Genomic DNA, 20,377 nt, shown 5'->3' on the forward strand with positions numbered 1-20,377 from the left:
TCATGACTTGCTTATAAATACTACGGTGTAAGTCAAAATGCACTTAACTTAATCAAATGCTATTTAAGCAATACGAATCAATGCGTTAAACTAGGTGAATTTACAAGTGACTTTGAACATATTTATAAGGGATTGCCCCCGGGCTCTATCCTGGGGCCTGTCTTGTTTAATATTTTCATAAATGATATTTTCCATTTTGTCAACAAAAGTAAATAATATAACTATGCTGATGATAACACTCTGTCACATTCTGATCACAATATAAATGATGTTAAAAACACCCTTGAACAGGACAGTATCTCTTTGATAAACTGGTTTTCAGAAAACAAAATGCAAGCAAACCCAGACAAATTTCAGGCCATAGCTATAGGTCCTAAATCTAAAAAATGCAATTTAACCATCTAACTTGAGAAAAGTATCATCCCATGCGAAAAAGAAGTAAAATTATTAGGTGTTGCAATAGATTTTAGATTAAATTTCAATACTCATGTTTCAAACACCTGTAAGAAAGCATCAAGGCAATTAAATGTGTTAAAACGCATTTGGGAACATCTCTGCAAATTAGGTAAACTTAATGTCTACTCCTCTTTTATTATGTCAAACTTTAATTTCTGTCCCTTAACCTGGCATTTTTGTGGAGAAGTAAATACTAATAAGATTGAAAAGATTCAAGAGAGAGCATTACGGTTTATCTGCAATGACCATACATCAAATTCTTCTTCTTTATTAAGTCACATCTTCCATCATTAAAAATTAGAAGACTTAGAACTATTGCCTTAGAAACCTTTAAAATCATAAACAAACAAACACCAGTTTATCTTCACGATTTAGTTAAAATAAAAAACAACTCTTATTCTTTTAGGTATAGTAACACTGCAGAGGTAGCCCAGGTAAGGACCACAAAGTATGGCCTCAACTCTTTCCGGTCAGCGGCGCCCAAACACTGGAATTCACTCCCTCAGCACTTTCGTGACGAAACAAACTTGAGTCAGTTTCGGAGTTTGGTCAACGCATGGAACGGACAGAGTTGTAGGTGTTCTTGTTGCGCTTTTCATAGTTAAACCTTCCCTTCTTTTTGTTTCAACCCTGACTGTTTGTTGTCATTATGCCAAGCTTTGATATTGTTATGCTTTGCTTTTGCCATGCTTTGCTTTTGCCATGCTTTTTAGTTTAGTTATGCTTAGTGCTTACCTAGCCTGTATTGCATCAATCATATCTATTTCTAATCAGCGCTATTGTCATAGATATCCTCTGCCTTTACATTTGCTTTAAATTATATTTATATGATTGAATGTTCACTGCATACATGTTTGCTGCAACTTCTGAGAGGCTGGTGCTAATCAGGTTACCTTGAATCTGATTCAAGCTGATATGTGTTTTAGTATCCTTTTAAGAAATGCACACTTTTTTATAAATATCATCTTAAGATCTTTTTAGACTACGGTCAAGATTAGCGCCAGCATCCCAGTTTTTAAATGTGTATACTGTATATGACATCTACAGGTATCTATGTCTTAATCATGTGCTAATTCACTTTTAGTTAGGTACAATTTCTTTTATACTTAAATATGTTATATAGATATATGCTTGTTATAATATATATGTAGTCGGTCAATAGCTATTCATAGCTAATGTTTTCTCTGTTATGTCATACCGACTGAAAATAAAATTTGATTTGTGTGCAGTATCAAGGACTTGTAAAACAGGTGAACAGGTCCGTGGAATTATAAGGAACTGATTTTTTTCAATTTCTATTAACAATATCAAACACACCCTAGCATTAAAAATATACTATTTATAACAATTCATCAGTACACAATATCGGTGTAAATTAAACAGATGGAATTACCACATCTATTTTTAGATTGGACTGTTGGTGTCAGATTCGCGCGCGCTTTTATTTGTATCAGCCGAGAACCATTCTACTTTCCTGTTCCGGCAGAATTCCGAAAATTCTATTTTTAGCGAATGACGTATAGGAAAACCGCGGACGTCTTCTACTGCCTCAACAAACAACAGCAAAAGATTAAAAATGACCAGTACAGAAACACCTAATTCAGGTAAGAATAATTGCTTAGTGTTATGAAGAATGTTAGGAACATTTTCTCGATGGTCGATTGATGTGTTTCTCCACTCTTTAGCTGAATATCTTACGCAAACATTTGCTTACTTCTTGACTGTCACTAGATTCGGCCATGTTTTATCAAATTTCACAGGAACTTATATATTTAAGGCTTTTACCTTGCATCGGTTTGAGCATGCATGGTATATGTATGTTTTCAATAAACTGTGAACTGATCAATTACACACGTGAATGGTTGGCACTGGTACTTGATTAAGTTGACCAGTTATTATTTAGGAAATTAGGGTGGCAATTTCGCTATGATATATCAATAATGAGCGATCAGGGATACTTTTTTTTTTTATTTTGACAGTTCTTATGTATCCCTGTAACGCTTCAACTCTCTACCATTTAACACTGGGCGAAATAAGATATGGTAATATTATTGTTCAATGTATACCCGACAGTGATCTTAACTGGATTGAATTTGTCATTAGAGTTGTTATTTTCACATAAAACATATGTTGGGTCACAAATACCGTTTTATACATGTACACAACCTGTCAAAGTTATCCCAGATTTACAGATATCGGGTTTCTTGATAAACAATTGACACATGTAAGTGTTTTATGATATCTGAACATGTTTTTTGGCATAATGACATAAATAAATACGTGTTTAATAGTAGGCAATAATATTTCGTAGAAATTTTAATTTATAACGGAAGATAATTCGCGCGGATTCTCTGAGCAAGGACTGTTTGCTAGTTTTTGCTGGGAAGGTGGAAGTCTCGAGTCTAACATAGTAGAAAAATCATCAAAAGACTCATTGACAGCCATTTAGGTTGACTAGGTGGCAATTTAAATGAATCGGCCATGTATCATTTTCAGGGGTTGAACTACCTTGAAATGAAGCTGTCTGTATCTGTATGGGTATATCATAGATACCAAATTTGGCTTTTAAACAAGGGGGGATCGTTTTTACACGACAGGAGAGTGTACATTTTTAGTTAGTCAAAGGTTATACTTATATAGTATGATTTAACACCATCAAGTTCTGTAAGTTCATAGATAAGTAACTAAGTTTATTTCAATCATATACAGTTCTATTGAAGTAGGAATGTTTGAAATTATCCGATTTTGAAAACACTTCCGATTATTACAGGTATATTTTTAACTTGATTTTCACTGATATGGTCAGGTATTTAAAATTTTTTAGCCCTAATTGAATGTCTATGGCCCTGGGGAGTGAGGTACACATGTTGTCTCGTTTGTTAATAGCCGGTGACCTTTGGTGATGAATCTTGCAGCAGATCTTTGGATTCTTGACTTTGGAAACAATATAAAAATCAGTGTTAGTCCTTTTACTCTTCTTTGGATATGAGACCATGTACTTTTGTTAGAAGATGTAAATAACACTCAAGCGTAATCAGCATGTCTTTTTGCTTAGTTTGCTTATTAGTTATTAAACTGCTGTCATGCGTTATCAGTGTTGACAAAAGTTATATACCCAAAATAAAGGGAGGAGGGCATAATGATTTCCCTTTGTCTGTTTGTCTGTACCTATCAACATAGGTCTATAGAGTTTTTCCTTTTTTATTTAAGAGCTATTGATATGGATTTGTAACTACATTAAAAAGCCCATAAACCCTAGACCCCCCCCCCCAAAAAAAAAAAAAATAAAAAAAAAAAAAATAATTGTTTTGTTAGGGTTTTCAAAAACATGTAGGGAAGGTAAGCTTCTTTTTTTATGTAAGAACATTACTGATGTAATTGTAGAATTGTGGTAATGTAATGTTCTGTATATAGCTTTAAAGGCTTTGAAGGTCACATAATAAGTACAGATATATATATATACGGATGCTATTCTAAAATTTACTGGGATTTACTTAGTAGACAAATTTAGTAATTTTTTAATGGATACATCTGTAAGTAAGATTCAATGCGTTGTACACAACAATATCAATTTTATGTAGCTATTTTTGTTATTTTAAGTCCCTTTTTGAAGGTCTTAAGCTTCATATTGAAACAAACACTTATTTTTTTTGAATTTTTATTTATTATTATGTATTTTAGCAACAGACCATATAAACTGTAGGATCGGCGCCTACTTCATAGGTAGGGTTGGGTAACCAGAACCAAGTGTATTTTTTTTAAGTCCCTAGATGTACATCTTTTTCAGCCTTGTCATAGCAGTTACAATGCTATGATGGTTTGTATGTTTTGGTTTAATTCACGGAAATGTAGAGCACAATGGAAAGCTGTCCTGCATAATATTTGTCTTTTTTTCTAAGGTTAAGGTCACACTGTGACTGCATGTGTTGTACACAATGTACGAAATGCAGCCCATAATAGAACTGGCAATTTTTTTTTGTAGAGAAACAATGCACTTGACAAGATAGTTCTCCATGACGTATGAAGTATTTAAATGAAGACTGTAGCTTTTAAGTAATACAGAGAATTTAAGAAAATTGCTTGATTGTGAAAAAGGTCTATATGCATGGGTTTCCCCTATGAGCAAAGAGGTCATGAATGCAAGTCTCACCAGCAGCACATTTGGGCGACTCTAGAAGAACACCAGTCCTGGTAGAATGAAACAGACTGTATATGTACAGATTTGTTTTTTAGATGTGATACAGCTCAATTCGGCGGACTTGATGAGAATCCTACAGTCAGGTGGTATTAACTTGGAGAATATGGACTTCATGAACATGGACCCGGGCCTGGCCCAGCAGATACAACAGCTGAGACAAACACAGCAAACTTCAGGTACATAAACTGAAAGAGCTTTAAGAGTTTGAAAATCAGATTTATAAGAGGCATGAATCCTTAATATCTCTAAACAATATACTGGTAGAACTTTTTTTGAAATTTTGATGATGTTTTACATAGTTCCATTTGTACAAACATTTTGATCTCATAAGAATTAAAATATTTTTTCTATATCTAACTGTTTACTTCGAAAGCCTCCCTTTAAGAAGTATTAAAAAGTTTGTTTCTTCCTTTCAGACCCAAACTTGAACCCAGCGGCAGTTCGACAACAAAGGCCCCGCCCAAGCACAAGCAGGCAGCCGTCCCGAGGGACCCAGGCTGTGGGCCCCTATGTGGAGATTGTGGAACAGCCTAAGGCCCGGGGGTTGAGGTTCCGGTATGAGTGCGAGGGTCGGTCTGCAGGCAGCATTCCTGGAGAAAACAGTACACCAGAGAGGAAGATATTCCCTTCCATCAAGGTAATAATATCTTTGTCTTGATAGCCTGATGCACTTCTGTTATACATTGTAAGTAGGTGTATAGAAGTTATCATTGGAATAATTTCAGATCTTTTCTTTGAACTGATCTGAGATAAGTTTTGTTTTTTGATTGTCATTATGCTAGAGGCATTGGTTTAGGTTTTTACTTCCATTCTACATAGGTGGCATTTGTTCATGTTGTTCATACATAGTTTATTATGTGCAAATTTCCAACTTCTAGTTTTATAAAACAAATACAGAGCAAACATAAAGCACTGAAAAGCAAATTGGCCAAATCATCCATTCCTTGAAACTTGCATATATACTTCTAATACCTTCCCTTTTCTAGATCATAAATTGAAAATATATTGGTTAATACCTATTCTAAGCTCATGTTACCATTTAAAAATGTACAAACAATAATAAAAATTAAATCTGTAATGTTTGCCTTTCTAGATACACAACTACAATGGCCCTGCGGTGATCGTTGTGTCCTGTGTGACCAAAGACGAACCCTACAAGCCCCACCCTCACAATCTTGTGGGTAAGGACTGCAAGAAGGGCGTGTGCACACTTCGCATACGCGACACTTCCACAGTCAGTTTCCCACACCTTGGCATCCAGTGCGCGAAGAAGAAAGACGTTGATGGAAACTTGAAGATGAGACAGGATATAAATGTGGACCCCTTTCAGAGTAAGTTTATAGTATATAGATGTGGTAGAGTAGATTGTTTTAAATTGGTAAGGTCCTTTATATCATCAGTTTTGGTTTTGGCAAGTTTGCAAGGTTAAAAATTGATGGCACCTTTATTTATTATCAACAATTGACATTAAATATTAATAAGGTCATTTATTTACGCCCTGATTCACAAATGATAAACCTATGTGTCAAAATGCGAAACAATATTGTGGTTGAAATTAGTGCAGTCTTGCAAGCTCTGCGGAAATGTTCTAGATAGCAGGGTTAGGTACAATTGTTCACAAAGTTACTGACCAATGTCAGTGTTCCCAGCTCATTGATCTGACTAATGTCAGTGTTCCCAGCTCATTGATCTGACCAATGTCAGTGTTCCCAGCTCATTGATCTGACCAGTGTCAGTGTTCCCAGCTCATTGATCTGACCAGTGTCAGTATTCCCAGCTCATTGATCTGACCAGTGTCAGTATTCCCAGCTCATTGATCTGACTAGTGTCAGTATTCCCAGCTCATTGATCTCACGGCGGGGAATCCACGTGACCAAATGGTAGGTTTCAGTGCAAGATGGCGTCACCAAAACGCTCGACTGGAGCCGAAAATCAAGGCAATACATATAATTATAAAAGTTTCTTTATTTTTTAACATAGCCTATCATATGCCCACCTACCTAGTTTGTAATAGCATATCCATGTTTTCCTTGAAACTTTAACCGTTCTCGAGAACACTTCTGCAATGATTCCAAAATGTACGAAATCCGACTGGTAGGTTACAGTTCCATTTATCATTTTGGCTCGGATTTAGCAGAAAATGAGGTTGTAATTTGGGAAAATCGCAAAAACACTTAAGTTTTGTTTAAACATAACAGGCATATGCATTTGGCAACAAATATTTTAATGATTTTAAAAGATATGAGGACGAAAAGAAAATGATAGGTTGCAGCTCCGATTTTTGAAGAGATAGGTTGCAGTTCCATATAAAGGTTGTCGTCTGGACTGCAAATTATGTAATGTGATTGTATCACTGATATTGTATACAAGCATGGAGGAATTGAAATGTGACAAACTGTTTTTTTTTATGAATTAAAGATATATATATATATAGGATTATTGAATAATATCAAGTTTAATATATAAATAAATGTTAAACATCCTGATATTATATACACGTCGTGTTAAATATGGAAGGATAATGGGTTTTTTGTACCAGAAATATGTATTTATTGCTATATAACAAAAAAAGTTGAATGGATTTTGTAGCAGTTCTGCCAGATTTCAGCATTACCTGCCATTATCCTCATGTAAAGAACCCACTACCTTTATAGTTTAAGCAGGAAGTCCCCTCTTAGTTTTGGGAACTTATTTCCACCTACTCAAATAGCCCACATATATACAACTGATTTGAACCAATAGTTTGAAATTCTTTTAAAATAACTATATTGATTTGGGGGAATCCAAGATTTCTCATCTCGGGCACACTGCAAGATTTTGTTTACATAACTCAATATGGAAAGAAATATCTTTTATCAGATGAGTTTGAAATCAAGAATGTTTTTAAACCAAGCTTTAGTGGCTAGGATTGTTTCTCTCTTATATTTTAAAATACTAGGCTAGTAGAGGAATTATTATTGTAAAAATAATTTACAAATTTCAATGAGATATTGTTTACTGGTACAAAGCAAATATGACTGTATTGATAACACACAAGATGACCTAATTAAGATATGTGTATGTCTATTTAGGAATACCTGATTCATTACATTCTAATTTCATTTTAAACATTCCCATGATGCTCATCAATGTTACTTAAATTTTAATCTATTTAAAAAGAGTTCAGTACAATATAAGTATTTTTTACAGATCTTTATTTTGGAGAATCTGTGTTTCTTTACTATATCAGTTAAATAAAATCGACTGAAAAAGTCTTGCAAGTGAGAATATTTTGTCTTCATCTTTAGTACAGCAGTAGAAATAAAGTCTGTAGGAATAACCTAAAATATCATACATGAAAATCTCAAAACAGGAAATCTGCACAATACAGAGCCCACAATCATAACAACTGTAGTTTATGAATATCTTAAAATAGTCCTTATATTAAATGGCAGAAAACATGACTTTCATTTTTGTCAACTCTTCCCTGCTATTTTGAAATTCATTTGAAAATAATCCCTAATTTAATTCCTCACATGATGATCAATTTTTGTTTTTATATGATGATAATTTTGTTTTTTCAACCAGATCACATGGATGCATCATGTAATGTTTGTTATATTATAACGTGCCTGCACCTACAGGACTAATTTCTGCAAATGAAGTCACAAATACATGCAATAGAAATGATGTATGCTGGAATTACCATTATAATTTTTTTTAGCTGGGTTCAAGCACCGGGGCCAGAACATTGACCTAAACGTGGTACGACTGTGTTTCCAAGTGTTCCTGCCAGACGAACAGGGGAAGATAACTCGCATTGTACAGCCTGTTGTCTCACAAGCCATCCATGATAAGAGTAAGATTTCTTACATTTCATAATGGTTAGACTTCTTATATTTATAGGAGAATTTTGAGATATTAATTTTGTTAGACTTTACTATTTTTAAGAATTACAGAAAAAAATAGATTCAAAATTAGATTCAAAATATTTTATCCTGTATTTGTTTTATTCATTTCTGTTTTGCCTGTTAAGTATGGCTGACTCATACATAGTTTGTGATTAATAACTTTTGAACAACTTGGTGTAGAGTCTTCAAACTTTGGATGGACATCTGTCATAGTGAATCCCTATTGGTTGTGGGTCAATAGGTCAAAAGTCATGGTCATGGTAACCTTCACTAGAAGAGTTGGGGGCGTTTTGATCAATAACTTTTGAATGGCTTGGTAAAGAGAATTCAAATTGGGTAGACATATATGTCATGGTTAGTAGATGACCCCCTATTGATTTTGTGGCAATAGGTCAAAGGTCAAGGTCATGAAGACTAAATAGAAAATTTTATATGCTCTTGAGGCAGACACATACAATTTGTAGAATTCTAGTTTTTTTTAAAAATACACCCTAACTTATTAATCAGTTAATAGAAGGGTGAAAATTTCATAAATGAACAACTGTTCTCTGAATGTTGTTCCAATAAAAAAATTCTGTTCCATTTCCGCTATCATGTAGAACTTCAATGCAGTACAATGCAGTATTTTCATTTTGACACTTTGTTCACAATGTCAGCATGAACCAAATTGTATTGTTGTATTATTTCAGAGGCTCTGAATGACCTGGTGATTTGTCGAGTGGACAAAACCTCGGGGAAATCTAAAGGAGGAGATGAGGTGTTCCTGCTCTGTGAGAAAATCAACCGAGGTATTAAAACAATTAAATAATTAAATTTATTTCCTGTGAGAAATCATCCAGAGTGACAGTAGCTGTTTGCTGTACTAGATAGATTTGCAGTTTCTTTATGTACATGTGCATGGGATTGGTCTTGTTTGATGTTCCTTAACTCTTGCTTTAATTTTAGTACAATTATTGTCCCTTGCAAAATGGAAAACTAAACTTTTCCCATATTTATGAAGAACAAAAATATTTTACTTTGTCTAAAATGATTCCGTTCTTGTTCAGGTATTACAGTGTGTGTTCCACCCCATAAGGAATGGGACTAGGCCCTTTGTGATTGGGAATTATAATTTTACCTACAAATAAGTAATAATGATTTCAAAAATAGACACAGAAGATGAAGAATGTGGTAAAGTTTTTTTCTTTAAAAATACACAACTCTTTCATACAAAAATTGTTTGGGTCAAATTATTTCATCATCACATTTAGAGAACAAGAAATTCAAGCATTCGGAATGGGGCCGATTTTTGGACTGGAATTTTGGTCCCGAATTGGTCAGGAAAAATATATATCCTGCATTATAATATATATCTATCATGAAAAATATTCAACAGTATTAAAGTACTGTTTATATGTGGTATGCACTTCACAATTCTTTACAGTCAGTTTAATTATGTACCAACAGATGACGTCCGTGTGCGATTCTTTGAAGAAAGAGAAGGTCAGATTATATGGGAGGCATTTGGCGACTTTGGACAGAATGACGTGCACAGACAGGTAACTTTAGAAGGTTCTGATTTTAGTCGGTTGTTTATTTTAGCTTAATTGTTATTAATAAAGACAGCAATATGCCATTATTGTGTAAATGCCTTGACATAGTTGTTTGTTAGCTACAAAGTGTCAATGAGGAAACTGCCTATGAAACTTGCCACCCCCTTGTGTGCAAGTTCTCACTGTACCATGACCTGTTTACACATGCTTTTCATAATTTGTATTCCAGTATGCGATAGTATTCAAGACTCCTCCGTACAGTAACCAGTACATCCAGCAGCCTGTAGAAGTGGAGATGCAACTCCAGAGATCCTCGGACTTGGAGGGATCAGACCCCATCAAGTTCACCTACCAGCCAGAAGATCCAGGTAAGAAATAGGGATTCTTGTTTGCATTGTCTTTTTAGCCTGTATGTCCTTTTTAAAGATAAATGTTGGAACAGGTGCATGGTTGGATGCTGGAAAACTGGGTAACTCCTCAGACAACTACCCCCACCCTTGGGGCTTATTATTGTTTTTTCAAAGAAGTAAGTCAATGTTCTGTCAGAGCCTTGGTGTTGTCGGCGTTATTGTGTAAAAACTATAACATTTGCGAAAGCTTAAAAAATGTTTTAAGGACATTCAAATGAAACTTGATAAATATGTAAAGCAAGAAAAGATATTTGTACTCAAAGGCTCTTATTGATGTATCAATTTTTTCCATAAAATGGAATTAATATTTATGTCATCCTTTTGTACCATTGACAATGACATAAATATTAATTCCATTTTTTTGACTCATTGTTCGTTTCTCAAGTTTCATTCCATAAGCCTTTTTTTCCATCGTTTCTTTGAAGGTTTTCAATTTACAGTGTGTGAAGTGCTAAAGTAAAGGTGTTTTTTTTACTATCTTTAATTTTCTGAATGAATTATTATTTAGAATTGTGTTTTTTTTATCTTACTTAGTATACTGGTCATTAGCTTGTGATATTTAAGATGAACAGAGTTGCTGATATCACAAAGGTGTCTTATCTCATTGAAAGTATAAAACTCCTTTGATCTGTAATCAAAGAAATGTTGAACAAATTTGATACCTTTTTCTGACCCCATCATATTATACTGATGTTTTATCTACTTTGATGTTGGAATTATTCAAAAGCCCATTACTTTGTCTTAAATAATTGTCAAGTATTTCGCCTTGATTAAGTGGTGAAAAAACAACATACATGCGTTGGCATTTGTCTGCGGCTCTGTTGTTTCTTTAAATTACATTGTATGTGAAAGCAAAGGTTACAAGTCTAAGTCTCGGAATATGTTTGCAAACAGTGAAGAGTATTTATGATCAAGTAAAAGAGAAATAAAAGGTTTGAAATTCTAATTCAAAGGAAAAGAATACAATTAAAAATAATGTCTCCAGTTAACTTTTTTTTATACAGAAATATTTTACAACAATTGAAAAACAAAGTTTTACATGAATATATATATAAATCAGGATCAATATGAGGATGATAAGTGACATTGTGGTCTGACTTTGTGGGGAACCCAGAGTATCTGTTGGAATCCCAATTGTGAAGCCTTGGTAACCACCAATCACACAACAATCAACCAGCATTTTATTGCATCCAAACACAGACCTGTCATCTTATCTGTACTTGTGCATCTATTATTTAACCTTTATTATGAGACTTGATATTTTTGACTTAAGTACTTGCTATTTTGTTATTGTTGAGATTCGTTTCATTTATTCATTCATTTGTTTGTTTCATTAAATATTGATATATTGATTGATATATTTTGTACTTTTATCAAGTGATAATGTCAAGTAAGGCCATCATTAGAACATTGTTTGGTTGCAGCGGCAAAGCTGACCTGACCTTAATGCTTTTAGTTTAAAAAATGACCCCTTGAAAAGCCTAACAAATTGTACATGTTTTTTTCTTGTTTTATGTAAAGCCATGTCTCGGTCATATAAACTTACCAACCGGGACGGGCCATTTTAAACAGCCTCTTAATTAAGGCTTGATAATGCCCAGTAACAGTACTGAAAATTTACTGTATTTTACAGATCCGGACAGGATTATGGAAAAAAGGAAGAGGAAGGCGGCCAATCTCAATTTCCTTGAATCAGGTGGTAAGTCAAATGATGGGCTAGCATGTTGCATATATTTTGTCCATGTCTTTTCATGATAAGTAATCCACATGGCATTTAGAAGACCTTTTTTTGAAGTGCTAATGGGTAATGATGTTTGCTTTAAAAGGAAAGTTGGTCCCTTTTGGCCAATACAATTGTAATATGTCTGCCTTAATTCTTGTGAACTATTAAAGGGCCAAGATTTTTCTGTTAAGGAGACAAAGATATTTGACTATTAGCATAAGGTGCCTCGTTGTATCATACAATTTCAATGCCTGTAGAGTACATGTTCTAGTACAAGCAAATGTGTTCTAAGAACTGAGGCAATTAGAATTTAAATCAGTTTATCATGAAAATATTCAACTTAACACAATCTCAACTTAGCAAAAGAGTTTCCCGCTTTTTATATCCGCTTAATATAATCAACTCTAACCAAAGTATGCTCTATTTTCCCACAGGGAGTCAGGTTGTCACCCAAGAGACCTTGAAACAGCGCCTGAAGCTTAAGGCCACCAGAACAAGTGCAGCCAACCGGGGGAAACAGGAGCCCATGATCAAAGAGGAAGGTTGGTGATCTATACATTTTTAAAGCTTACACAGATTTAGCGGTGGAGCTAACATACTTTTACACAGATTCAAAATGGGAGTTAACATGGTCAAACACAGATTCTGCATGGGAGTAAACTTGGTTATACACAGGGTCTGCATGGGAGTTAACATGGTCATACACAGTGTCTGCATGGGAATTAACATGGTCATACACAGAGTTTGCATGGGAGTTAACTTGGTCATAGACAGATTCTGCATGGGAGTTAACATGGTCATACTCAGATTCTGCATAGGAGTTAACATACTCATACACATATTCAAAATGGGAGTTAACATGGTCATACACAGAGTATGCATGGGAGTTAACATGGTCATACACACAGTATGCATGGGAGTTAACATGGTCATACACAGTTCCTGCATGGGAATTAACATGGTCATACACAGATTCTGCATGGGAGTTAACATGGTCATACACAGATCCTGCATGGGAATTAACATGGTCATACACAGATTCTGCATGGGAATTAACATGGTCATACACAGATTTTGCATGGGAATTAACATGGTCATACACAGATTCTGCATGGGAATTAACATGGTCATACACAGATTTTGCATGGGAATTAACATGGTCATACACAGATTCTGCATGGGAATTAACATGGTCATACATAGATTCTGCATGGGAAATAACATGGTCATACACAGATTTTGCATGGGAATTAACATGGTCATACACAGATTTTGCATGGGAATTAACATGGTCATACACAGATTTTGCATGGGAATTAACATGGTCATACATAGATTTTGCATGGGAATTAACATGGTCATACATAGATTCAGTATGGGGGTAACACGACCATACATAGATTCTGTATGGGGGTAACATGACCATACATAGATTCAGTATGGGGGTAACATGACCATACATAGATTCAGTATGGGGGTAACATGACCATACATAGATTCTGTAATAAGGATCAAGGCCCAACCGTCAAAACAATATGCAAACACTTGTATTAAAATATTGTTATCAATTAATGTTGTGGCTATAGCCTAGGCAAAGTTAGTAAAAATTCGAGTTAGATATTGCTGGAGTGGGGGGGGGGTGTGCTCAAATTATGACCCCTTAATGCAGGGTTGTCAATAAGTTTTTTTTGTACCGACTGAAACAGAAAAGAAGGCGGCCAGCTAGGTGGATCTGTGAGCATGCCCCCCCCCCCCCCGGAAAATTTTGAAATTCAGCGCTTCATTTCCTGCATTCTTGGGCATTTTGGGAGTATTTAATTTAACCCTTTACTTCATAGATACGCAATTTTACTTATCTATCCATAGCTTCATAGATTCGGAGATCCACGCTTTATCGATAGCTTCAAAGATACGTAATCCTACGTACTCATAATATAGGGTCATTTATTTTCATATCTGTTGCTTGTTTATTTGCTAAAAAATAATTTCCATGAAGTATAAACATCGATATATACAAAGCACTAAAAAAAACCACTATGTTACTATTTTAAGAATTTTGGAAAATCGCGAAATAAGGTCATTGGTATAAAAGATGCGTAAAACGTTGACTGCGCAGGTTTGTGGGCATTTCTGTCTCGTTTTCCTCGTGGAAATTTACACAATGCTGCAAGTTATAATTAACTACCAATAATACAACTATATTTTATTGATCACGCGCCTAACGTCACAGGATATGGTTCAGAATCGTGACAAAATGTCGGCAATGTTGGATCAACAAAAAAATCGTCTACTGCGTCTACAAATACGCCGAATCGTAAGATAATGATTTAGATTATCGGAAAAATTTAAACCAGTCAAGGCGATGCTCTTAATATCGAAAAGAGATGTTATAGGCGAAAAGGGCTGTTTTAAGCGGTAAAGAACATTTACCAAAAAAACTCGCGATCATTTTTTTTCTTCCGAATATGAACCGGCCCAAAATCCATTTGAACCGTCCATTTCGGCCGGTGGCTGGTTCTTATTGACAACCCTGTAATGGTATTTTGTCTTCTATCTTTTTTTTAATTTGCTATTTCTTCTTTATAGCCCAGAGTCCTGACATGCCACAGTACTCGCTCTCCAATCTTGGAGCACCGAGTACCCAGGTGTCTGCTCCACTATCCATGCCTGGAGGAGCCTCATTCCTTGGCACCCAGCCAAGTCCGATCGACATGAACACCACTATCACATCTCAGGCCAGTTTATCTGGTGGAAAAATACAGTACAATCCTACCACATCACAGCCACAGCAGCCAGCTCAAATCCAAGGTCAAGGTCAGCTGCAGCTTCAGCAACAACTTATCCAAATGCTTGCTGCTAATCTTTTAATGCAGAACAACTCATCAAATCAAGGCTTACCACAGGCTCAGCAAGCCCCTGTCCAATCCAATCCCATGATGCAACAGGTACACGGTGAGCAACAAAACCCACAAGCTGAGCAGTTAAAAGCATTGCTTCAAGCGATGACCAATCAAAACCAAGGTCAAATGGCTGCTGGGGGTCAAGCAAGTAGCCCCTTTATAACAAGCAGTGACCCGAATATGCAGACGCAAAATGTGGAAATGAATTCTCTTGGATCTTTTGACCAAACTCTTATGGATGCTTTGTTGAACCAGACTGGAGATTCCCCAATGGTATCCTTCAGCAGTTTTGATACTCCGTTACCTGTCAATGCGAGCGAACTGAATTATGACCCCAATGTTGGTGGGTTTGAGACAGTGGGTGGGGAAACTAGCGGACAGAACTCTCAGCAAGCATTCGATGAAACGAGTGCTGCTGTTCAGAATATTTGATAAATGGTAATCAACTGAGGCGTTTTATGAATATTGAAGAATTAAAGTAATTTGAAACTTAGATGCACGGTATGAGTTTCAGGTCATATTTGCACAAGTTATGGGTAAGTGTTATTGCATTTTATGCATGTTACGGTCCTGTTAGCGTTTTCTAAGTGAATGAAATGGTTGATTTGTAGAATGCAATTTAAAAAAATGGTTAAAGATTGAAGAAAAATATAGTCATGTTTCCTGCAAGGAATTCAACATATTATTTTCACTGACAATAACAGGAAAGAGACCCATACAAAAGCCCTAATGAAAAGGTGTGACGAAACTGTATGAAATTGTTATGTAAACTGAAAAGTGCTTTTTGAGTTGATTTGTTTCCATTATATATAAAGATGTTGTTGTTGATTGTCTGATTTTTAGTGAATAATCATGTTAATAATGATACAAGTTGTCTTCAACTTGAATAATGTATATTCCCCTTGATGTAGTTGGCTATGTTGTTTATGAATTGCAAGGTAAGAGTTGATACAATTCTTCTGAAATATCACATTCAAAGTCCTGCTGTGAAGGACATGTGGATCTACAGTTAATAAGTTGAATGGAATTCTAAACAAGTCCATGGGAATATATAATGCTGTCATATTTCTATAAAGGCCCATTCGCAGCTCTTTGATGTATACATAAAAAAAATAAAACCTTACTGAAAATTTGAGAAAGAAACGTATCAAGGTGATGAATTACGAACAGAACATAACAGATAGGATATTATGACTTGTACCAGGAACATCGTCCTTGTATCTTCATAGTTAAACACAAACATAGTGAATGAACAGTCAATGAAATAGTAGTATATGAATCAAGACATGGTATTAATTTATCAATATAAAAAGATAATAATCAGGATTTGTACCTGAATTATTTAGGTCTATAGGGCCCATATCTATTACACCACTTAAAATTGTGATGTAATTTGTTTTAACTGAAACAATAGTTGTCAACATTTAAATGTTTACTGTTATTGTTAAGGGGGTTTTGAACATACATTAAAATTTGTTGACCGGTTTGACTATCAAGTCATGGAGTAATGAGAAGATTTCAAGAGGCCTCATTCAAACTGCTATTTATTTCTGTATTCGTAAATAGAAACAAATACCATGCTAACCAGTAGAGGTAAAATTCCTTTTTTTACTTCAAAATTTTGTTAAAGTCACATTAGTGGATGTTACGGGGGGAACCATAATGCGCGGGCAATATTTAACATTTTCATAAGAGGAAAAGAAGTATGGAATGCAAGTTTTATTAGGGATACTGTCTTAAATAGAGTTGTTTTGTATGCTAATTTGTTTTAACATGAGCTTTTATGTGTATTCCCTTGACTTATCATTACATTGTATAATTGACATCTGTATATATTTCAGATTGTAATATTATTTGTAACAATATTTTTTGTCATTCTAAATAAAATGTTGAACATGTTTTCTTTTATTTTTCTGCCAAAGGCCAGAAGAGGTTTTGCCATGGTCTGGTGTCGGCCATCCGTGTGTCCGTCCGTGCATCTGTAAACATTGCTTGTTAATACAATAAATTCTTCCGTTTTTATGCCCCCACAAAGTGGCGGCATATAGGGTTGCCCTTGTCCGTACGTACGTACGTACGTCCCGAAGATTGTTTCCGATCTAATTCTTGAAAACCGTTTGTCCAATCCTCACCAAACTTTAAACACATGTTTGTGACCATAATATCTTGATCAAGTTCGATAGTCATGGAAATCGCTTTAGTCATTTAGGAGTTACGGCCCTTTTTTGCCAAAAATACTTCAAAAATATATGTTTCCGATCTAATTCTTGAAAAGTATGTGTCCAATCCTCACCAAACTTTACATACATGATTGTGACCATAATATCTTGATCAAGTTAGATAGCCATGGAAATCGCTTTTGTCATTTAGGAGTTACGGCCCTTTATTTGCAAAAAAAGACTTGAAAAATACGTCCCGAAGATTGTTTCCGATCTAATTCTTGAAAACTGTTTGTCCAATCCTCACCAAACTTTAAACACATGTTTGTGACCATAATATCTTGATCAAGTTCGATAGTCATGGAAATCGCTTTAGTCATTTAGGAGTTACGGCCCTTTTTTGCCAAAAATACTTCAAAAATCATTATGGCTTATTTTCTGTGACAAAAAACCGAAGTGGGGGCATCCGTGTCCTATGGACACATTTCTAGTTACATATTAAAGTACTTATAACCACCACCCAGATCCGCCCATACATGGCTGGATTATGGCCTTTGAAATTATCACCTTTGCTGTAATACAGCTTGTGAGCACAATAAACCCTCAATTTTTTCCTGATCTTCACCAAACTAGCAAAATTGTTTTATAATGACTATACCTCTGCTCCTTTCAAAACCCAGTCAGATCCGCCCATGCATGACTGGAAAATGACATTTGAACTTGTCAAAATTGCTATAATTTAACTACTGAACACGAAATAGCTTCCTTTTATTTTTCTGATAAGTCTAATTACTGTTACTTTCCAAAACCAGCCAAATCCCACCATGTATGAATGGGTTATAGCCCTTTGAAAATGACCGAAAAGCCATGGCAGTAGAGTCCCTTATGGGCCTCTTGTTCGTAGAAGAAAGTCTTTCTCCAAAAAGCGTGTTTAAAAATGTCCATCATAGAGTATTTAATTACTGATTTCACAAAAAAATTGTATCAAACGCTTAAAACATCTTCATAATGATATCAGCTTAGTTTTCACGGGTATATAGTTAAGATATATACTTCTTAAAAGCATTGGGTCATTAAGTCTCAAATTATTAAGATGCTCCGAACTATTCTTACCAGTAGTCTAGTTCAATGCATGTCGATAAGGCCTTTCTAATAAATATTCAAATAATATTGTCAAAACTGGCATACTGAATACAAATAGACTGATAATACACATATAAAAAGCATTTCCTCCGTCTTAATGTAATGCAAAAAATGACAGATTTACATGGGTAATGCACCATTAATACACAACCTATACTTCAAAAAACCTCAAAATTGTTTTTGCTTAGTTAGCATGGTTATGGCTAACGGTGCGTTTTAGTAAGCGAAATAGCATGACCTCAGTGTCACATATAATCAATATTGAGAGACAACTCCAACAACTTACAAAAGTTTTAATTTCCTTTTTTGTGCATGACTGTCGCCTCACCTTTACAAAAAAATAGGGCATCATTCGGTAATGATCATGAAGCGTTCTAGTAATTGTTTGTAGGACTTAAAATACGACTAGAGACGTGTGTATTGCATACTTACTCCTGCGTAACACATGCATATACAATAATAAAAATACCCGATATTCCTAGAAGGGATGCGACTGTTGGCACCTCTTGTCGAGGTTATGCCGTATTGTATTTGGCACGTTTAAAAACACAATTGTAACTATGATCAACTGTTTTCAAAGATGAATACTGGATGTATGAGTACACTTCTCTCGAGATTGAAGATCGTAATTATTAAAAAATGTTTTTAACAGTAAAGGCCTTGAAGGCCCTAAACGTGATATTGTTTATTTAGTTTTACAGTGAAGACAAAATGCCAATAGTTTGATTCGTTTGTACTGTCTTTACTCAATTATGCATGAGAAGTTTGGGTCTTTACAAACTCTAAAGAAATAGAGCGTTTACATTTGCGTTTCTGTAAACGCATTCTAGGTGTTAACTTGTCTGCAAGTAATGCTGCTATCTATATACTGTGTATGGTGAACTGGGAAGAGCATACTCTTTATAAATATATAAAATGGTGTAATAAAGTAGTCCATGCAAATATGGAATTTCTATACATGATGTAGCTGTGCTTGCATGCATAACTTCCTAGTTTTCAAACTTGATGGTTATCACTCATCTGTACACATTTCATGGCCGAGTTTTTGTTCCATTACATTTACACCCATTTTGTTCATTGCAAGCACAATACCCGCTTTTTGTTGAGAATGCAAACATATCGTTAAAACAAATGAACAAATCTGACATCTTTTATGTTTAAAAATATATATATACCTATAATACTTGCCGTTTGGCTTTTATGAAAAACCGTTAAATATTATAATTTTCATTGGCATTGTAAAGCTTTAAATTTGGGTACGCTGACCATAAAAGTCGTTTCAGTGATAACACAACATTTGCGCGTGAAATTGGACACTTTTAAGACATTGCGAAATAAACCGGTTATCTGATCAACTTCAGAAAGAGAAAAAAAGGCTCATGTACAAAAACAATTGTATTTTTTCATAAAAAACCCCCAATAAATTACACTTGACTTATTAGAATGATAAGGTCTTAAAGTTGAACAAAAGAAAAAAAAATCACAAATAAAATATTCCACGTCAGCAATTTTACCTTTTTACATTTTATTCGCCAACATGATGTTTGTTTTCGACTGGACACTGGAAACTCCACTTTTAGGACAACAAAATATGAATGGCTGTTTCAGTGCCATGATCCAATTCAGCGCTGAGATATTCGTCAACAAACTGCTTCGTTACATGAACTATAATAAACAGAACTCCTGATTTCTACTATTAAAACATAAGATTACAGACTATTTCATAGACTATAGAATAGACTTACGGAGTACCTGTGTACGTATATATAGCCTCTGGAATGATTCGGTATCATGACACAAGTTAATATTTTCCATAAATGAGTACTTTAAGGTTTATCAGTCAAAATTTATTTTTGTTATACATGTGTACGTATTGATTTTGAATAAGAGTGTCACTTTAACCTATTTCAAAACTTATAATCTGAAAGCTTGCCGCGAAGTTAAGCAAAATAATAGATAATATAAT

The 20,377-nt window shown here is 34.8% G+C and overlaps 1 protein-coding gene across 1 annotated transcript; it reads left to right on the forward strand.

The window, feature by feature from the left end:
* The first annotated feature begins 1,925 nt into the window (after positions 1 to 1,925).
* On the forward strand, positions 1,926 to 17,007 carry LOC128208282 (putative transcription factor p65 homolog). Its single transcript, XM_052911804.1, has 11 exons — positions 1,926 to 2,060; positions 4,690 to 4,830; positions 5,071 to 5,291; positions 5,748 to 5,985; positions 8,358 to 8,492; positions 9,234 to 9,332; positions 9,991 to 10,082; positions 10,306 to 10,444; positions 12,120 to 12,185; positions 12,644 to 12,751; positions 14,796 to 17,007. Exons 1-11 carry the CDS (start codon positions 2,033 to 2,035, stop codon positions 15,539 to 15,541), a joined length of 2,013 nt encoding a protein of 670 aa, XP_052767764.1. The 5' UTR covers positions 1,926 to 2,032; the 3' UTR covers positions 15,542 to 17,007.
* The last annotated feature ends 3,370 nt before the right edge of the window (positions 17,008 to 20,377 follow it).

Source organism: Mya arenaria, chromosome 11, assembly GCF_026914265.1.
Source record: "Mya arenaria isolate MELC-2E11 chromosome 11, ASM2691426v1".
Lineage (NCBI taxonomy): Eukaryota > Metazoa > Mollusca > Bivalvia > Myida > Myidae > Mya > Mya arenaria.

Excerpts from the sequence above, each read along its gene's own strand:
- LOC128208282 (XM_052911804.1), top strand. The coding sequence starts at position 2,033 with ATGACCAGTACAGAAACACCTAATTCAG. Across the intron at positions 5,986-8,357 it reads AAATGTGGACCCCTTTCAGA|CTGGGTTCAAGCACCGGGGC; the intron begins GTAAGTTTATAG and ends AATTTTTTTTAG. Across the intron at positions 10,445-12,119 it reads CTACCAGCCAGAAGATCCAG|ATCCGGACAGGATTATGGAA; the intron begins GTAAGAAATAGG and ends TGTATTTTACAG.